Below are 15,825 nucleotides of genomic sequence, written 5' to 3'. Positions count from 1 at the left end.
GGGAGGCAGGGTCCTGAGGGGCAGCAGAGACACCACAGGTTGTTTCCCTCCACCTTCCCGCCAGCCTGCTTCCTGAGTGGGCGGGGATGACCGTTTGACCCGCCTGTCTGTTCTGCAGAGGTCTGTGCCCCCGAAAGGTCACCCCCCCCCCCGGGACCTGGGGTCCACAACACGTGCAGCCGACAAGAAGATAGAGCCCCCTTGTAGCCAAAGCCTGCTTAAGGGACACAGACAGGGGGTGAATGAGGGTGCTCCCTGGGGCAGAGTCCCCACCCCGGGCAGACTTCGCTTCCTAAACCGGATCGCGGGGGCCCCCACGGACCTCCCTGAAGCAGCATCCAAAGATTGGGGCTCCGGCATCTGACTTTCAAAACAAACGCTGCCTATTAAGGCCCATGGCAGTCGTGAGCTGGGCCCACCCCAGTCTTCCCAGGTCCTCCGAGGAGGAGGAGGAGGACGCCGCTCCCAGGACGCCCTCCAGGTCAGAGCTCTGACCCCGGGAGGCGCCCCCTGGCTCCCAGCAAGGCCCACCTTGGGGAGCCTCACATCCGCCCGCCTCGGGGTGGGGCCGAGGGGGGAAAAGGGCTGTGGTTCCAGCAGGGCACACCCAGGCCCGCTTCCGCCCAGCCCCGGGGCCGCCCAGCCCGCAGGCCGCTTCAGTCTTCACGCACCGTGGGGTCTGGTGGCCCAGGAGAACCGGGAGGGGGTGAACCTGGAGGGGAGAGCTGGGGTCCGGGAGGACGGAGCTGGCGAGTTAGGCTGAGGGCACAAGGGAAAGGCCTTGAATGCCACGCTCAGGGGGCGCATTCCCCAGGGTGTCCCGGGCCTTGCATGTGAATCTTAGCACGTGCCGGGCGCACAGTAGGAGTTCAGGAAGCACAGTAGGAGCTCAGCCTGCCGGACCCAGAGCCTTGTTTTCCTGAGCGGGCCCAGACAGGTGTGCATCTAGACACTTTCTAAGTCACCCCTAAAAGGGAGAGACTGATGGGGGACCCCAATGTCTGCCATCTCCGCAGGCTGGGCTCTGGTGAGAGAGGGCCAAGCAGAAATGGCAAACCCGGCCTTGGCCTCCTGAGGCTGGCTGGCCCCTGGGCGGGGCGGGGCTTCAGCACCCACAGAAAGTCCTCCCACCTGCCCACCCCCCGGAGGTCGGGGAGCCCCGAGAGGCGTCTGCAGCCCGTGCAGGGAAACGTGTGTGGCGGGAGCCGGGGCATTCAAACCGCAGCTCGGCTCCGCGGGCTATTCTCCGGGTTTCCATGGACGAGCCTGGCCGTCTGCGTGTAACTGAGTGCGCGTGTGTCCGCCACTGTCCGCGTGTGCTGGAGAGCGCTGGGTGCTGCTGTGCAAAGTGTGGGTGTTTTTGTATCTTTCCGTTAGCGGAAGATATGGGGTCACCTACTCACACTATGAGAGCTGACGTCCTGAGGGATGTGCAGATGGGGAGGAGGGCACGTGATGGCCAAGGGCAGAGTTTAAAGGTCAGACAGAGAGGGGCGCCTGGGTGGCCCAGTGGGTTACGTGTCCGACTTTGGCGCCGGTCACGATCTCACGGTTCACGGGTTCTGCGCTGACCCTGAGGAACCTGCTTGGGAGTCTGTCTCTCCCCCTCTCTCTCTGCCTCTCCCCCACTTGCACTGTCTTGCACTCTCTCTCAAAATAAATAAATACACTTAAAAATAAAATTAAAAAAAAAAAAAAAAAAAGGCCAGACAGAGAAAGGAAGATGGCCAAGGCAGAAGGGAAACTGGAGGACGGAACAGGAAGGAGAAGCTTGGGGCGTAGGGTGGGGGAGGGGCGTTCAAGAAAGAAGGGGTCAGGAAAGGTGAGGCTGGAAACTCTCCCATTGGAGTTAGCCCCCAGAGAGATCTAGAAGACTGGAGGGGGTGGAAATAAGACTACAAGGGCTGTGGGCTCAAGCGGGTGTCAGGAGGCAAAGGCAGGCGTGCAGATAACCCTTCGGGAAGGGAGGGGACAGAGGGTCACTGAAGAAAGGAGGGACAGACAGCCTTTTCCTCTGAGAGGGCGGCAGCGGGCCAGGACTCCAGAAAGAAGAAAGCCTTGGTCCTCTCACCAGTGACAGTGGTTTGGGGCTGGGAGGTCACAAAGGATTTGGGGGGTGGGGGGAGGGGGTCAGCAGGGAACAAAGAATTTTTCAGACCAGACGCAGGGAGCGAGGGTGCAGTAGGGAGGCCCCACCACCAGGGGGCAGCACCGGCACGGCCACGCGCGCTGACCGGAGCCCGCACACCTGACCTCGCACGCAAAGCCCAGCCCACGCACCTGACTCACACGTACACAACCGCGCGCGGACACGCAGGAACCCGGGCAGGGACCAGGTACCAGAAGCAGATTTCCCCAGGTCCCAGGTGAGTCTTGTACATCCAACCCCACAGATACCATCCGGCCTTCAGACACACAGAATCGCAGGGGTCTTTTTTAAAAACAATATTCAGCTATAAAAAAGGAGGTCCTGCCACTTGGGACAACATGGATGGACTCCAAGGACACTATGCTAAGTGAATAAGTCAGACAGAGAAAGGCAAATGCTGTATGATCTCACTTAGACGTGGAATCTGAAAACGGCAACCAAACCCATAGAAAAAGATTGGATTTCTGGCTTCCAGAGGCAGGGGGTGGGGGTGGGGGGAGGAATTGGAGGAAGGGGCTCAAAAGGGACCAACTTCCAGTGACAAGATAAGTAAGTCCTGGAGATGTGATGCGCACAGCGTGGTGACCAGCGTTAACGCCGCTGCGAGGTGTGCTGGAGAAGTCGCTAAGAGAGTAGAAACTAAGAGTTCTCATCACAAGGGAAAAAAAGTTGGTTTTTTTTTTTTTTTTTTTGCATCTAAATGGGGTGATGGAAGTTAGGGAAATGTGTTGTGGTCATTCCACAGTATATGAAAGTCCAGTCATTATCCCGTGTGCCTTAAAAGCACACGGTGCCGTAGGTCCATTGTATCTCAATAAAACTGGGGGGAAGGGCGCCTGGGGGGCTCAGTCGCTTAAGCGCCCGACTCCTGATTTCGGCTCAGGTCATGATCTCATGGCTCAGGAGTTCAAGCCCCGAGATGGCACAGAGCCTGCTTGGGATTCTCTCTCTCCCTCTCTCTCTCTGCCCCCCCCCCCCGACTCACACTCTCTCGCGCTTTCTCTCAAAATAAATAAATAAACTTAAAAAAACAAAACGCTGAGGGGAGAACCACCCAGATGTTCCTATTCACCCCCACATGGGCAACTTGGCACCCAAGATTTGCCCTCAAACACACACTCACAGGGGCGCCTGGCTGGCTCGGCTGGAAGAGTGCGTGACTTTGATCTCGGGGTCGTGGGTTCGAGCCCCACGGGGGGTGTACAGATTACTTGAATAAATAAAACTTAAACACACACACACACACATGCACAGATGTGAAAATACACACTCTGTGTGCAGACTCACAAACGCAGGGTCAAAATCACAGCCAGTGGTGCACGCACACACACTCAGACGTTCACACACACCCAAGCTCACCTCAGGACCCAGTCTAAACTTGTCTTCTGAGGACCCCAATGTCACCACCACTCACAGTGCCGTTTTCTTCGGCCCGTCCTGGGAATGTCTAGTCCGGTCAGGGTGAGATGCCTATAGATGGAGAAGGGGTGAGGGGGGCTTGTGCTCAGGGCTTGGCCTTCCCCCCCAGGCTGGAGTCCCTGGCCCCCCAGCCCCCCTGCCCCCCTGCCCTGGCCCCAAGCTCCCATCAGCTGATGCATCTGGCCGCCCCTGGCGGCAGTCTCCGCCCCTCTTGCTGGCAGCCCCATCCTGGCAGGGATTCCCAGCCAAACTCCTGCTTCAGCCCCTGCTGTGCACCCACCACTCTCGCACGCGTGGGCCCCCATGGCTAACTCAGCGCTCAACCACTCCTGGCCAGCCCTCTCCAAGCGGTGGCTGAAGCGGTGGGCCTTCAAGAGAGGTAAGGGGGCGGGCAGTGGCCAGCAGGCATGTCCCCCTGCCCCCAGCAGGGCTCCCTGGACAGCCTGGAGCCTTTCCTTTGCCTGGGGCACAGGCTCTGCCTGATCCGGCCCCAAATTCCACGATCCCTAGTCCCCCGGGGCCCAACAGAACATCACAGACTTATGGGGTCCTTGTCACTTCAGAGGAACCGTCTCCCCAGGCTCGGCCAGGACCTTGTGTCGGGAGGTAAATTTGCAGAATGAGAATCCACCCCAGAACTCCCTTGGGGCACCCTGGTGACTGGCTGGGGGTTCCTGCTGCTGTTTGCTCCTGGGTGATGGCAGGATGGAAGCTAGGGAGGCAGCCAAAGAGAGGAGGTTTGAGACTCCGAGGGGTTCTGGCAGACATCTCCCTCAAACACAACACACGAAAGGGGTTGGTGGTGGTCCCCTCCCGGGTCCTGGGGCCTCAGTTTACTTCTGTGGGGGCTGGAGAGGCCCCTTGTATTATATCCCCCGAGGCCTGGGCGAATCGCTTTGGCAAAAAGACGCTTCTCCTTAAATCTCAGGATGAGTTTTCCCTTGAAGATAACCAGCCAGTATCAGGAGCCACAGGGTGTGGGGGACAGTGTGATAGGAGCCTCCTGGATGTCCTTCCTCCCGTGCCTCCCACCTTTGCCCGACCCTCGCCCGCTCCAGTCCACTGCTTAGCCTCCACTGTCACCTGCATGAGCCAAGTGCCTGTCCAGGGTGACAGTGAGTGTTCATGCAGGAGGGAAGCCAGGGAGAAGATTCATTAGCTCATTCATTCCGCAGACTGGTTGAGGGCCTAATGTGTACCAGGCACCCTGCTTGGGTCAAGAAGGAGACAGGAGTATCAGAGGACCTGGAGGCTGGGGCCGGGGAGACAGAGGGAGGCCCGGAGATTGGGACGCGAGAAAAGAATAGCCAGAAAGGTAGAAGTTGCTCGCCGGTTGTTGAACCCTCGTGATGTTGAGAGAGGCTGAGTGACTTTTGCTCGAGGTCACATAGCAAGCGCATGCTGGAGGGGCCAGGATCTGGAAACAGTTCCATCCCAAAGCTACCTCTGTGCTGTGTTCTGACTGGTAAACGAAGCTGCCAGTGTGGGCAGCCGGAGGGTCTGGGGAGGGCTTTTAAATCCACCAGTGGATGGCAATACCAGAGAACAAGTGCATCAACCATGGACCCCCAAAGTCCCTGTCTGGGACCCAGACCCTTATGAAGTTCCACCCGCTCCTGGCCTCTCCGCCCACCCCATCTTCCTGCCCAGGCACATTGAGACTGATTCACAGGCTGGCAGGTGGGGGAGTGAGCTGAGGACACCAGCAGTCACTCTTACACCCTTTTATGGCTGGGGCTGCAGGGGCTAATGGTGGAACCTGAATCCAGGCTCCTTAGCGAGAAGCATGGTGCTGGGGAGTAGAGTCTTTCCTAACAGTGTCCTTCCAGGCTTTAGCCCTGGGAGGAGTAGGGAGATACATAGGAAGAGGGCTTTTTTGTGTGCCCCTCTCAAGCTCTGTAACTGGCCATCTGGACACCTAATGGGACTTCCTGGGAAAATGATAGGGTTGGATTTGGGGAATGAAACAAGGCTGGGGAAAGGGTAGTTAGGACCTGCAGGGAAGTTGCCTCACCGAATCAGTAATGAGTACATTCTGTGCCTTAACTGGGTTTCCCTCTTGCCTGGCTTCTCTGACTCTGTCCTGCCCCCCTTCTATCTACATCTTCCCCCTCCCCCACTCATCCCCTCAGAATGCCATTTCCTTAATGTAACGAATGCCTCGCTGTCTCTGGACACTGCCACCCCATCTATCCCAACTATCCATCCATCCACATATCCATGCATCCATCCAACCAGCCAGCTAGCCAACTATCCATCCATGCAACTATGCATCCATCCATGCATACATTCATCTAACCAATGATCTATCCATCCATCTAATCATCCATCCATCCAATCAGCCAGCCACCCAACTACCCGCCCGTGCATCCATGTATTTGTGCATGCATGTATCCAGCCACCCAACCAGCCAGCTAGCCAACTATCCATTCATGCCACCATGCATCTATCCATGCATGCATTCACCTAACCATCCACCCATTCGTCCATCCACCTTATCATCCATCCATTCAACTAGCCATCCATCCATCCATCCATCCATCCATCCATCCATCCAACCACATAACCATCCACCTATCTTACCATCTAACCATTCACCCATCTAACCATATACCCATCCATCCATCCAAACAGCCAGGAAGCCAAGGATCCATTCATTCATGCATCCCAGCATCCATCAATCCATTTATATAACCATCTAACCACCCATCCAGCCAACCATCCAGCCAACCAACTATCCATTCATCCAGCCATCCAGCCAGCTAGCCAACTATCTAACCATCCGTCCACCTATCCAACAACGTATTCACTCATCCATCCAACCATCCACCCTTCCAATCATTTATTCACTCATCCATACTTTCATCAGCTTACCACAGGATAGCCTGGTGGTTATAAACCCCTGCTTTGGAGGTGGAAATTCCTGGGTTCACATCCAACTCTGCCTCTTACCAGTATGGTATGACCTACGACAAGTTCTCTAAGCCTCAGTTTCCTCTTTTGTAAAAGGAGCACTCGAGGGCTTATGAGGATAGAAGAAAGCAAAGTACCTGATAGGCTTAGCACTAGGCAAGGTATACAGGAGCTGATCAATATACATAAGATTTTACCACTTGGGGCTTGGGGATGTGAAAGCAGGTCAGATATAGTACCTGCCCTCATGAACCTCATGGGCTACAGCAGGGGTCAGCAAGCTTTTTTTCTGAAGTGCCAGAGAGTAAATATTTTTGACTTTGCAGGTCACGTGGTCTCTGATGCAACTATTGAACTCTGCTGTTACAGCATGAAAGCAGTCGTAGATAATACATACACAAATGGACGTGACTTGCGCTAATAAAACTTTATTTATAAAATCAGATGTTGAACCAGATATAGCCCATGGAACTCCTGGCTTAGAAGGGAACAAGTAAATGGGGCACATGGGTGGCTCAGTCGAGTAACCATCTGACTTCGGCTCAGGTCATGATCTCACGGTTTGTGGGTTCAAGCCCCGTGTCGGGTTCTGTGCTAACAGCTCAGAGCCTGGAGCCTGCTTCAGATTCTGTGTCTCCCTCTCTCTCTGCCATTCCCCCACTCACTCTCTGTCTCTCTCTCTGTCTCAAAAATAAACATTAAAAAAAGAGAGAAGGGAACAAGTAAACCAATTACAGTGCAATAGCGCGGTAGAAATTGTGGTTGACCATTGTTTGTGTGAGAAAACCCCAACAAGAATTGTGGTTGGGCATGGAGAGAACGGGGACTGAAATTCAAACAATGGCAGAGAAAAGAAAAGATGATAGAGTGAAGAAATGTCAGGGAGGTGAAATTGACGGGGCTTGGTGTCCTGAGGAGTAGTGAGGAGGGAAGGCTGGTCTCCAGGTTTCTGGCCAGGTCACCGGGAAGATAGTACGGTCACCCTGCCACAGGGACATAGGAGGAGGAAAGAAAACAATGAGTTTGGTCTTGGCAGCTGGAGGTTGGAGTATGGATGGGAATACTAGGCAGCAATGACCAGAGGCCCCTGGAGACAATGTCTGGCGTCTGGGGGAAGAGAATCTGCCATCAAAATCAGAGTTCAGTGTGCAAAATCAGAATCAAGGCTCAGTCTGTAAGCAGGGTCAGGATTCAGCTTGTGGCACTAGGATGGAAACTCAGTCTATGACACCAGGATCAGGACTCAGTCTATGATGTTGGGTGGGGGCTCAGTCCATGACACCAGGATGGGGCTCAGTCTATGATGTTGGGTGGGGGCTCAGTCCATGACACCAGGATGGGGCTCAGTCTATGATGTTGGGTGGGGGCTCAGTCCATGACACCAGGATGGGGCTCAGTCTATGACACCAGGATCAGGACTCAGTCTATGATGTTGAGTGGGGGTTCAGTCCATGACACCAGGATGGGGCTCAGTCTATGACACCAGGATCAAGACTCAGTCTATGATGTTGGGTGGGGGCTCAGTCCATGACACCAGGATGGGGCTCAGTCTATGACACCAGGATCAGGTCTCAGTCTATGATATTGGGTGGGCGCTCAGTCCATGACACCAGAATGGGGCTCAGTCTATGACACCAGGATCAGGACTCAATCTATGATGTTGGGTGGGGGCTCAGTCCATGACACCAGGATGGGGTTCAGTCTATGATGTTGGGTGGGGGCTCAGTCCATGACACCAGGATGGGGCTCAGTCTATGACACCAGGATCAGGTCTCAGTCTATGATGTTGGGTGGGGGCTCAGTCCATGACACCAGGATGGGGCTCAGTCTATGACACCAGAATCAAAGTTCAGTCTATGACCTTTGGCATCAGGACTTATAGTCTGTGGCACAAAGATTGGGGTTCAGCATGTTATACCAGGATCAGAGTTGAGTCTGTCATCAAAGTCAAGTCCAGCCTATTCTTGGCTCAGAAGCTTCCATAGAAAAGGTAAACTCATCCCTGGCCTTTCACTTTCAGCCTGTGGATCGCAGAACCCAACGTCTGAGGTTCTGCCTTTGGCCTCTACAGGCTGTCGAGGCCTCAGGCCTCCATGAGGCCCCTGCCCAGTGAAGCAGGCAGACCCTTCAGTCTGAGCAGGGGGTGGGACTGACCCTTGGGCCAGCTCCACCTCCCCTCCCAGACTCGCATCAGCCTCCCGGACCCCCCCCCCCCCGCCCCACATCTGGTTTTTCTCCCTCACAGCCTGCTTGTTTTATTCCGACATTTCTCTGAGTCATAGATGCGGCCCTGGCTTCAGGGTGGGGAAGGCGGGAGAGGCGAGACTTAAGGAGGACAGCAGAGCAGAGACCCTCCGTCAGCCCAGGAGGGCGACGGGAGCACAGGCGTGGTGGAAGCAGTGACGTGCTCACACACTGTGGCAGGCCCGGAGCATCAAAGGCTCATTCACCTTGAAGGAAACGGAGCGGCAGCCCGCGTGCACCTGCCCCATCAAAGTTCTACAAGGGGCCCCAGGAATGTCGGGAGCAACAGTTTCATTGAGATGTAATTCACACACCAGCCGGTTTACCCATCCAACGTGTTCAGTTCGATAACTTTAACTACATCCACAGTATTATGCAGCCATTGCGACAACTTTAGAACATGTTCATCACCCCAACAGAAACCGTATCTTTCAGCCATCACCCCATAGCCCTCTATTTCCCCCAAAGCCCTAGGCAACCACTAATCTGCCTTCTGTCTCTACAGATTTCACCTGCTGCAGGCACTTTCTATAAATGCACTCGCGTAGCATGTGGTCTTTGTCAACTGGCTTCTTCGCTTGTAAGGTCTTCAAGGTCAATCCTCACGTTGTAGCAGTGTCCAAACTCCCTTCCCTTTAGTGGCTGAATCCTACTGCTCCGTGTGCCTCCGTCACCTCTTGTGTATCTATTCATCCACTGGTGCCTATTTGGGTTAGGGACATCACCAGCCTTCCCCTGTGCCAGCAACAATGGTCGCAGGCAAGGTGGCCACAAACATATCACCCTAGCTAGACCCTTTGGAGAATGACAGCAGATGTTGGCTCGTAATTATCCTGGCTCAGCATTAACTAGGACGGTCCATGGGGTCACCCGGCCACAGGGGACCCAAGCTGCGGACCTAACTCGGCACTTTCCAAAGGCATCTGACCTCCCACTCCCCACCCCATCTCGGCCCCACCTGAGACCGCCATTGCTGTCACTTAGGACGCGCTGGTCTCCTCCCTGGTTTTGGCAGAGTCAGGGATGTCTTTGGAGGGGGGTTGGAGCAGGGACGATGTCGAGGCAATGCAAGGAAATGAAACGCACATGAGAGAGGCACCACAGGTCGGGGGCGGACGGAAATTTCTGGAAGGAACAGGGTGAGGTCTTCAGGCAGGCAGCCTCAGAGCAGGAACGGAAGGGGAGGGTCTCAAGCAGCAGGTCCCGCAGGGGCGGGGACCAGGCACAGAAGGAATATCCTGGTGGACATCAGTGGCCGGGCTAAGAGTCTCAATATTCCTCCTGCGAGCGATCAGGAGCCTCCGCGGGGATTCGAATAGGTAGGGGGACTGTGCTGGCTGCATTGTAAAGGGCAGGGGGAGAGAAAAAGTGGGTACACCCCCCTTCCCACAGCAAGGGGCTCAGCCCAAGACCTGACATCAAGGCAGGGCACCCTCCTGACCTAGAGGGCAAGGAAGGTGGCCAAGACTGGCCAAGTGCCCCAGGACTACGCTCCACACACTAGGGCCCCTGCATCCTCCCCACAGCTCTGAAAGGCAGTCATTGTCACACCCACCTCCCAGGTGAGGAAACTGAGGCTCAAAGAGGTACTTTCCCCAAAGGTGTGCAACCATTAGAGGCAAGTCCAGGCAAGGACACAGTCTGGTTGACCCTAAAGTCCTTGTTTTCTCCTCTCTGCCATGGCAACCAGAAAACCCTGAAACTTCAAATACGACCCAAAGGCAGGGGTAGCCTGGGGTCCCCCCATCAGAGACCCTCCCAATGTGGGCATTGGGCGCTTGTGCTCGGTCTTAAGGAGCCATTCTCTCGAATGAGGGCTTTTTGCCAGAGCAGGTATGACAAATCAATTTCATCTCACGAGTCCGCTCTGATGAACTCTAAGGAGCTGCTAGAAATGGTCCCGGGGCAGGGGAGGGGGCAGGGAGGTGGGAGTCCGAGGGGCTGAATGATCGGTCAGCAGGAAAGAGCCTCCTGTGTGAATACAAACGTCTGCCACAGGCTCAGGAGGCAGGATGGGGAGGTGACGGCACGCACGTGTCTTCGCTTCAAGATCTTTGAGACCATCTCCTTCCACCAGCCCATCTTATAGATGAGGCAACCGAGGCCCCGGGAGAGCAGCAGCAGCTGCAGGACTCAAGAGTCCTCTCCCCTCAGCCCGTCGCACTTGGCCCTGACACCTCATCCCTCGTTTCTGTACAGGTTCTGAGCCCAAGCCATGTGTCCAGCCCTTTGACTCTGAAGCAGCAGCATCAGCCACCGGGAGCAGCGGCGGCCCCTGGAGGCCTGGGTGCCCAGACTTTCCCACCATGGAGGATGAGCAGGCAGGTGTCTGGTGGATGAGACGGGCGGGAGCCGACGACAGCAGGGGCGGCACATACACTTTTAGGCGTGCTTTGTACCAGGCACTCGGCGTGCATTATTTCCGAGAACTCTCATTAAAACCTGGCAAGGTAGTGACCGTCCCGTTTGACCAGCGACGAGGAGGCTGGAATCCTTCCTGGGGCAAGGAGAGGGAGGGAGGGATGTGGAGACGAATGGGTGCACGGAAGAAGGAGGGACTGACAGAGGGAGGGGTACACGGACGGACGGACGGATGGGAAGAAGGAAGGAAGGGTGGGTGGGTAGACAGATGGAGGAAAAAGGAGGAGAAAGCTTCCCTGGGGAGCTCCGGGCCAGAGCAGCCTTGCAGAGTGGTCCCAAGTCAGGCTGAGGTGGGCAGACCACACATCTGCTGTGTCCCCACATCAATCAGGCGTGGCCTGTGGGCGGCTCAGGAAGAGGTGTGGCTTCCTGGAAGGGGTCTGACAGCCGACAGTCACCTGCTGACATCCTTCCCAGCATCTGGGTTGGCACATCTTTGCTGAAGGGGGGTCTGGGTGGCATTTTACACCACCCCCCACACTAAAGGAGGGTCCATTACAGTTAAAGCACACGAGGCGTCCTGCGTATCCGTCCCTTCATTTTGTAGGAGGAGAGACTAGGGCCCAGCAGGGTAAGAATCGGCCCAAGTGGGGGAGCCTGGGTGGCTCAGTCAGTTAAGTGTCCCAAGTGTCTGACTGTTGGTTTCGGCCCAGGTCATGTTCTCACGGTTCCTGGGTTCGAGCCCCACATCAGGCTTAGTGCTGCTGGCACGGAGCCTGCTTGCGATTCTCTCTCTCTCTCTCTCTCTCCTCTCTCTCTCTCTCTCAGTCTCTCTCATTCTCTAGAAAAAAAGAAAAAAATCGGCCCAAGGGTCAGCAAGGATCCAGTGTGCACAAAGACAGGAGCAGGACCCAAGTGCAGTTCAGGGCTCTGGAGCTCTTCCCATAGGAACTGTCAGCTGCAGGCAGTTGGGCAGATGAGGTGGTAATGGGGGGACCCCTCCCCCGCGTCCCTGTCATTGTCATCTACTTGGTCACCAGAGTTGGAGGCCAGTGGAAGGTACTTCCCTGTCCCTTCCCTCCTGCTCTCTCACCCGAGCCCTGTGAACGCTGCACCTGCACCCCCTGTCCGTGTTTCTCCTTTCTTCTCCGCTGCCCCGGTGGAGGCCACCAGGATCACTCACCCCCCCAGGGGTCCTTCTCACTCCACCAGGCTTCCCCTCCCCACTCCCCCCTCCCAGCCCATCTCAACTCTGCATCTTGCACACCATCTTTGGTCTTTCTGATCTTTCCGAAGACAAACCACAGTCGCCCCCCCCCCACCCCCACCCTGCCTGAACTCCCTACCACCGCTATTTGGAACTTAGAGATTAAGTTCTTACGTGATCTACCAGGCCTGCTGATCCGGCCCCATCTCCCCCCTCCACACCTCCAGACAGAAGGAACGCCAGTTGTTGGAAGGCAACGGGATCCCTCAAACCTGCAGGCTTCTGAACATCCTGTTCTTTTGATGCCTGGAATGCCCTCACCTGTGGCCTCTGCCTCACCAACTCTTATTTGTTCCTTCGCTATCACCTCCTCCGGGAAGACCCCCTGATTTCTTTCTTTCTTTCTTTCTCTCTTTCTTTCTTTCTTTCCCTCTTCTTTCTTTCTTTCTTTCTTTCTTTCTTTCTTTCTTTCTTTCTTTCTTTTTCTTCTTCTATTTCTTCTTCTTCTTCTTCTTCTTCTTCTTCTTCTTCTTCTTCTTCTTCTTCTCCTTCTTTTTTACATTTAATAGGACACTTCTTGAAAGTCTCCTGTCTACTAATTGGTAAGATGTAGACCTTTTTAAAATACATGAAACTTGACCAATATGTGAAACTTGACCAGTTCGAGAGATCATTTACATGTCATATGGACACTATTTTATGTGGTTGGATATAGGGTTTTTTTGGTTTGGGATGAGCTCTGGAAGGTATCTAAAGATTGTCTAAATTTTCCTAATTGGGTTGTACTTAATAGTTTTTTTATTTTTATTTTTTTACTTTTATTTATTTTTGAGAGACAGAGCGCGAGCAGAGGAGGGAGGAGACACAGAATCCAAAGCAGGCTCCAGGCTCTGAGCAAGTGTTCAGCACAGAGCCTGATGTGGGGGCCTGAACCCACGAACCGTGAGATCATGACCTGAGCCGAAGTCGGACGCTCAACCGACTGAGCCACCCAGGCGCCCCAGGTTTCCTCCCCCCTTTTAGTAACAGAGTCTTTTTATTGATAACTTCCCAACAGCATCTGTAAACATCGGGTACAAAAATATTCCGTTTAACTCTGTTTCCCAAGGTCTCAGCTTGCTCCAAGGAGGTCCTGGGAGGGGCCTGCTGGGCCCTGAGGGTTCACACCTCTGGTCAGGGAAACACAGACCTCATCAGGCTTGCAGCTGAATGGCCCGCCTCCATCTTGAGCCTTCTACAACTGTCTCAGAAGCCTCCTCGAGATACCAACTGGAGACAGCATTCAATACTTTTGTTGGAGGAAAGGGCAGGGAGACCAGAATTAGTAGGTGCAGGGATGGGTTGGGGTGAACTCAGACCCAACAGTGCTGATCACACACTTTGAGGTGGTCTTGACCAGGGCATCGGGCAGGGGCCTTCTGGCTCCAGTCTCTGGGAACCTTTAAATGTTTAGAGCAGACCTCGAGCCTGGCTCTGGAAAAGCTCCCTTATGTCCAGCCCAGTAACTCCAGCTGAGCTGGTCATCCCCTGGCCTGGCAGAGGGGTCTGCAGAAGACTTAATAGGTTTGTTTACACAAACGATTACATTGGTTTTGTACTTGAAAGTAGAGGGGAGGGGCGCCTGGGTGGCTCGGTCGGTTGGGCGTCCGACTTCGGCTCAGGTCACGATCTCGCGGTCCGTGAGTTCAAGCCCCGCGTCGGGCTCTGTGCTGACAGCTCAGAACCTGGAGCCTGTTTCAGATTCTGTGTCTCCCTCTCTCTGACCTTCCCCCATTCATGCTCTGTCTCTCTCTGTCTCAAAAATGAATAAACGTTAAAAAATTAAAAAAAAAAAGAAAGTAGAGGGGATTTTCTTTCTTTCTTCCTTTCTTTCTTTCTTTCTTTCTTTCTTTCTTTCTAGTAATCTCCATCCCAATGTGGGGCTCAAACTCTCAATCCTGAGATCAGGAGCCCACACACTCCACCTGCTGAGCCAGCCGGGCACCCCGAGGGGATTTTCTAAGTAAAATTCCGATCCAGAATTCCTGTCCCTCCAGACAGGGCCAGCTGGCCTCCCTCAGTTCTTCAGCCTGTTTCCTGGAACATTCTATCACCCTTGATACTAATGGCTGGGTTAAACCATCCCTCCTATCCAACTAGCTCCGGGAGGGCAGGGACGGACTGTGTGACTGCATCTAACACAACCATCTTCCCCCCCAGAGGAAGAGCCCTGAGTCCCGAAATAGGAAAACAACCACTAACATAAGATCGCTTCCACTGATCCAGGGTTTGCGATGTGTCCACACCACCTCGTACCCACACAGCAAGTAATCCTACAAGAAGGCAGCATGACACCCATTTTACAGATGAGAAAACTGAGGCCACGAGAGGGGCTGGAACTTGCCCGAGGTCACACTGAGCTAATACAAGTCATACCAGGGAGGCAACCCTTTGACTAAGGCTTTTCTACTCAGGAGCCATCTGCCCTGCCATTTATTTGTACTTTGTTTGATGCCCGTCTCCCTTCCTACCTGATGAAATGGAACTGGAGAAACCACACGCTTAAAGTTGCTCTGGCAGGCCGTGGCTTACTAACGATACAAGATAAGGAACTATTCACATTTTGAAGTTTATCCATGTACGACCCAAATCTGCACCTTGTAAGCCCTTCTGCAGAGTGGGCATTCCGGGGACATCTCGCCTCTGAGTCTGACTGGGGGAGCTCATCCCCCCCCCCCACACCCCCCCGGTGGCCGGAGGCCCAGGCTCCTCAGGGGCCATGAGCAAGAGCCTGGATTTATCGCCTCCTCTCTGGGGCGTCAGGCCCAGCATACACTGTTCAGTCGGATGCCTGGAAAGGCCCCCATTGGGCTGGCTCCCACCTTTTCTCACCCGGGCAATGTTGGAGGAAAGAGGTTTCGAAGCAAAGGATGAGGCACCCCCCCTCCCCACCGTCTCCCTCAGGGTACCTGCTGCTGGGAGCTAGGACAGCCTGTGCCACAACTGCCCATCACCCCTGCCACCCCCAGCCCTGGCCACAATCCCACTTCTGCCTCCGGTGAGGGAGGCCAGATGCAGAGGAGGGGGAGGGGGCCCGGCCCAGGCCAAGAGGCTGTCCTGACATGTTTATGTTTACAGAAGGAGAAAAACCAGAGACACGAGGAAACCTTTCGGGCAGTGGCAGGGGAGATGGGAGTCCGTAGAGGTTGTCCAGCCACCAGGGACGGGACTGGAGTGATTTGGGGAAAGGGGAGACCCGCGAGGAGGTCACAGGAAGGGGAGGGGCGCCCGGGGCCAGCCGCAGCCAGAGACGGGAGAAGCGGGAGAAGAGGGAGCCTGGCGTATGGAGGACAGAAGGAGGAAGTGGAGGCAGAGAAGGAGCGGCCAGGGAGGGGAGGACAAAGATCAGCGGGTCCGAAGGGAAGATTCAAGGAAAAGGGAGGCCGTGCGAGCCATATGGAGGGTGTTCCAGAAGTCAAACCCAGGATACCTCCTGCTCCCAAAAGAATTAAAAGCAGGGACAGGGGCTCCAACAGATCTGCACGCCCGCGTT

The 15,825-nt window shown here is 54.9% G+C and overlaps 1 protein-coding gene across 1 annotated transcript in view; it reads left to right on the top strand.

Annotated features, from left to right (window-relative positions):
* Window positions 1-3,834: 3,834 nt before the first annotated feature.
* Window positions 3,835-15,825, top strand: part of ARHGEF18 (Rho/Rac guanine nucleotide exchange factor 18) — a 79,976-nt gene continuing 67,985 nt past the window's right edge. The window contains 2 exon segments of the mRNA XM_019427844.2: window positions 3,835-3,947; window positions 10,925-11,046. Of these exon segments, the coding sequence (XP_019283389.2) occupies window positions 3,872-3,947; window positions 10,925-11,046 (198 nt within the window). The 5' untranslated portion in view covers window positions 3,835-3,871.

This window comes from Panthera pardus, unplaced genomic scaffold (genome assembly GCF_024362965.1).
Source record: "Panthera pardus isolate Hobbes unplaced genomic scaffold, ASM2436296v1 HiC_scaffold_8, whole genome shotgun sequence".
Taxonomy (NCBI): Eukaryota; Metazoa; Chordata; class Mammalia; order Carnivora; family Felidae; genus Panthera; species Panthera pardus.
This window is presented reverse-complemented; position numbering and strand designations above follow the sequence as displayed.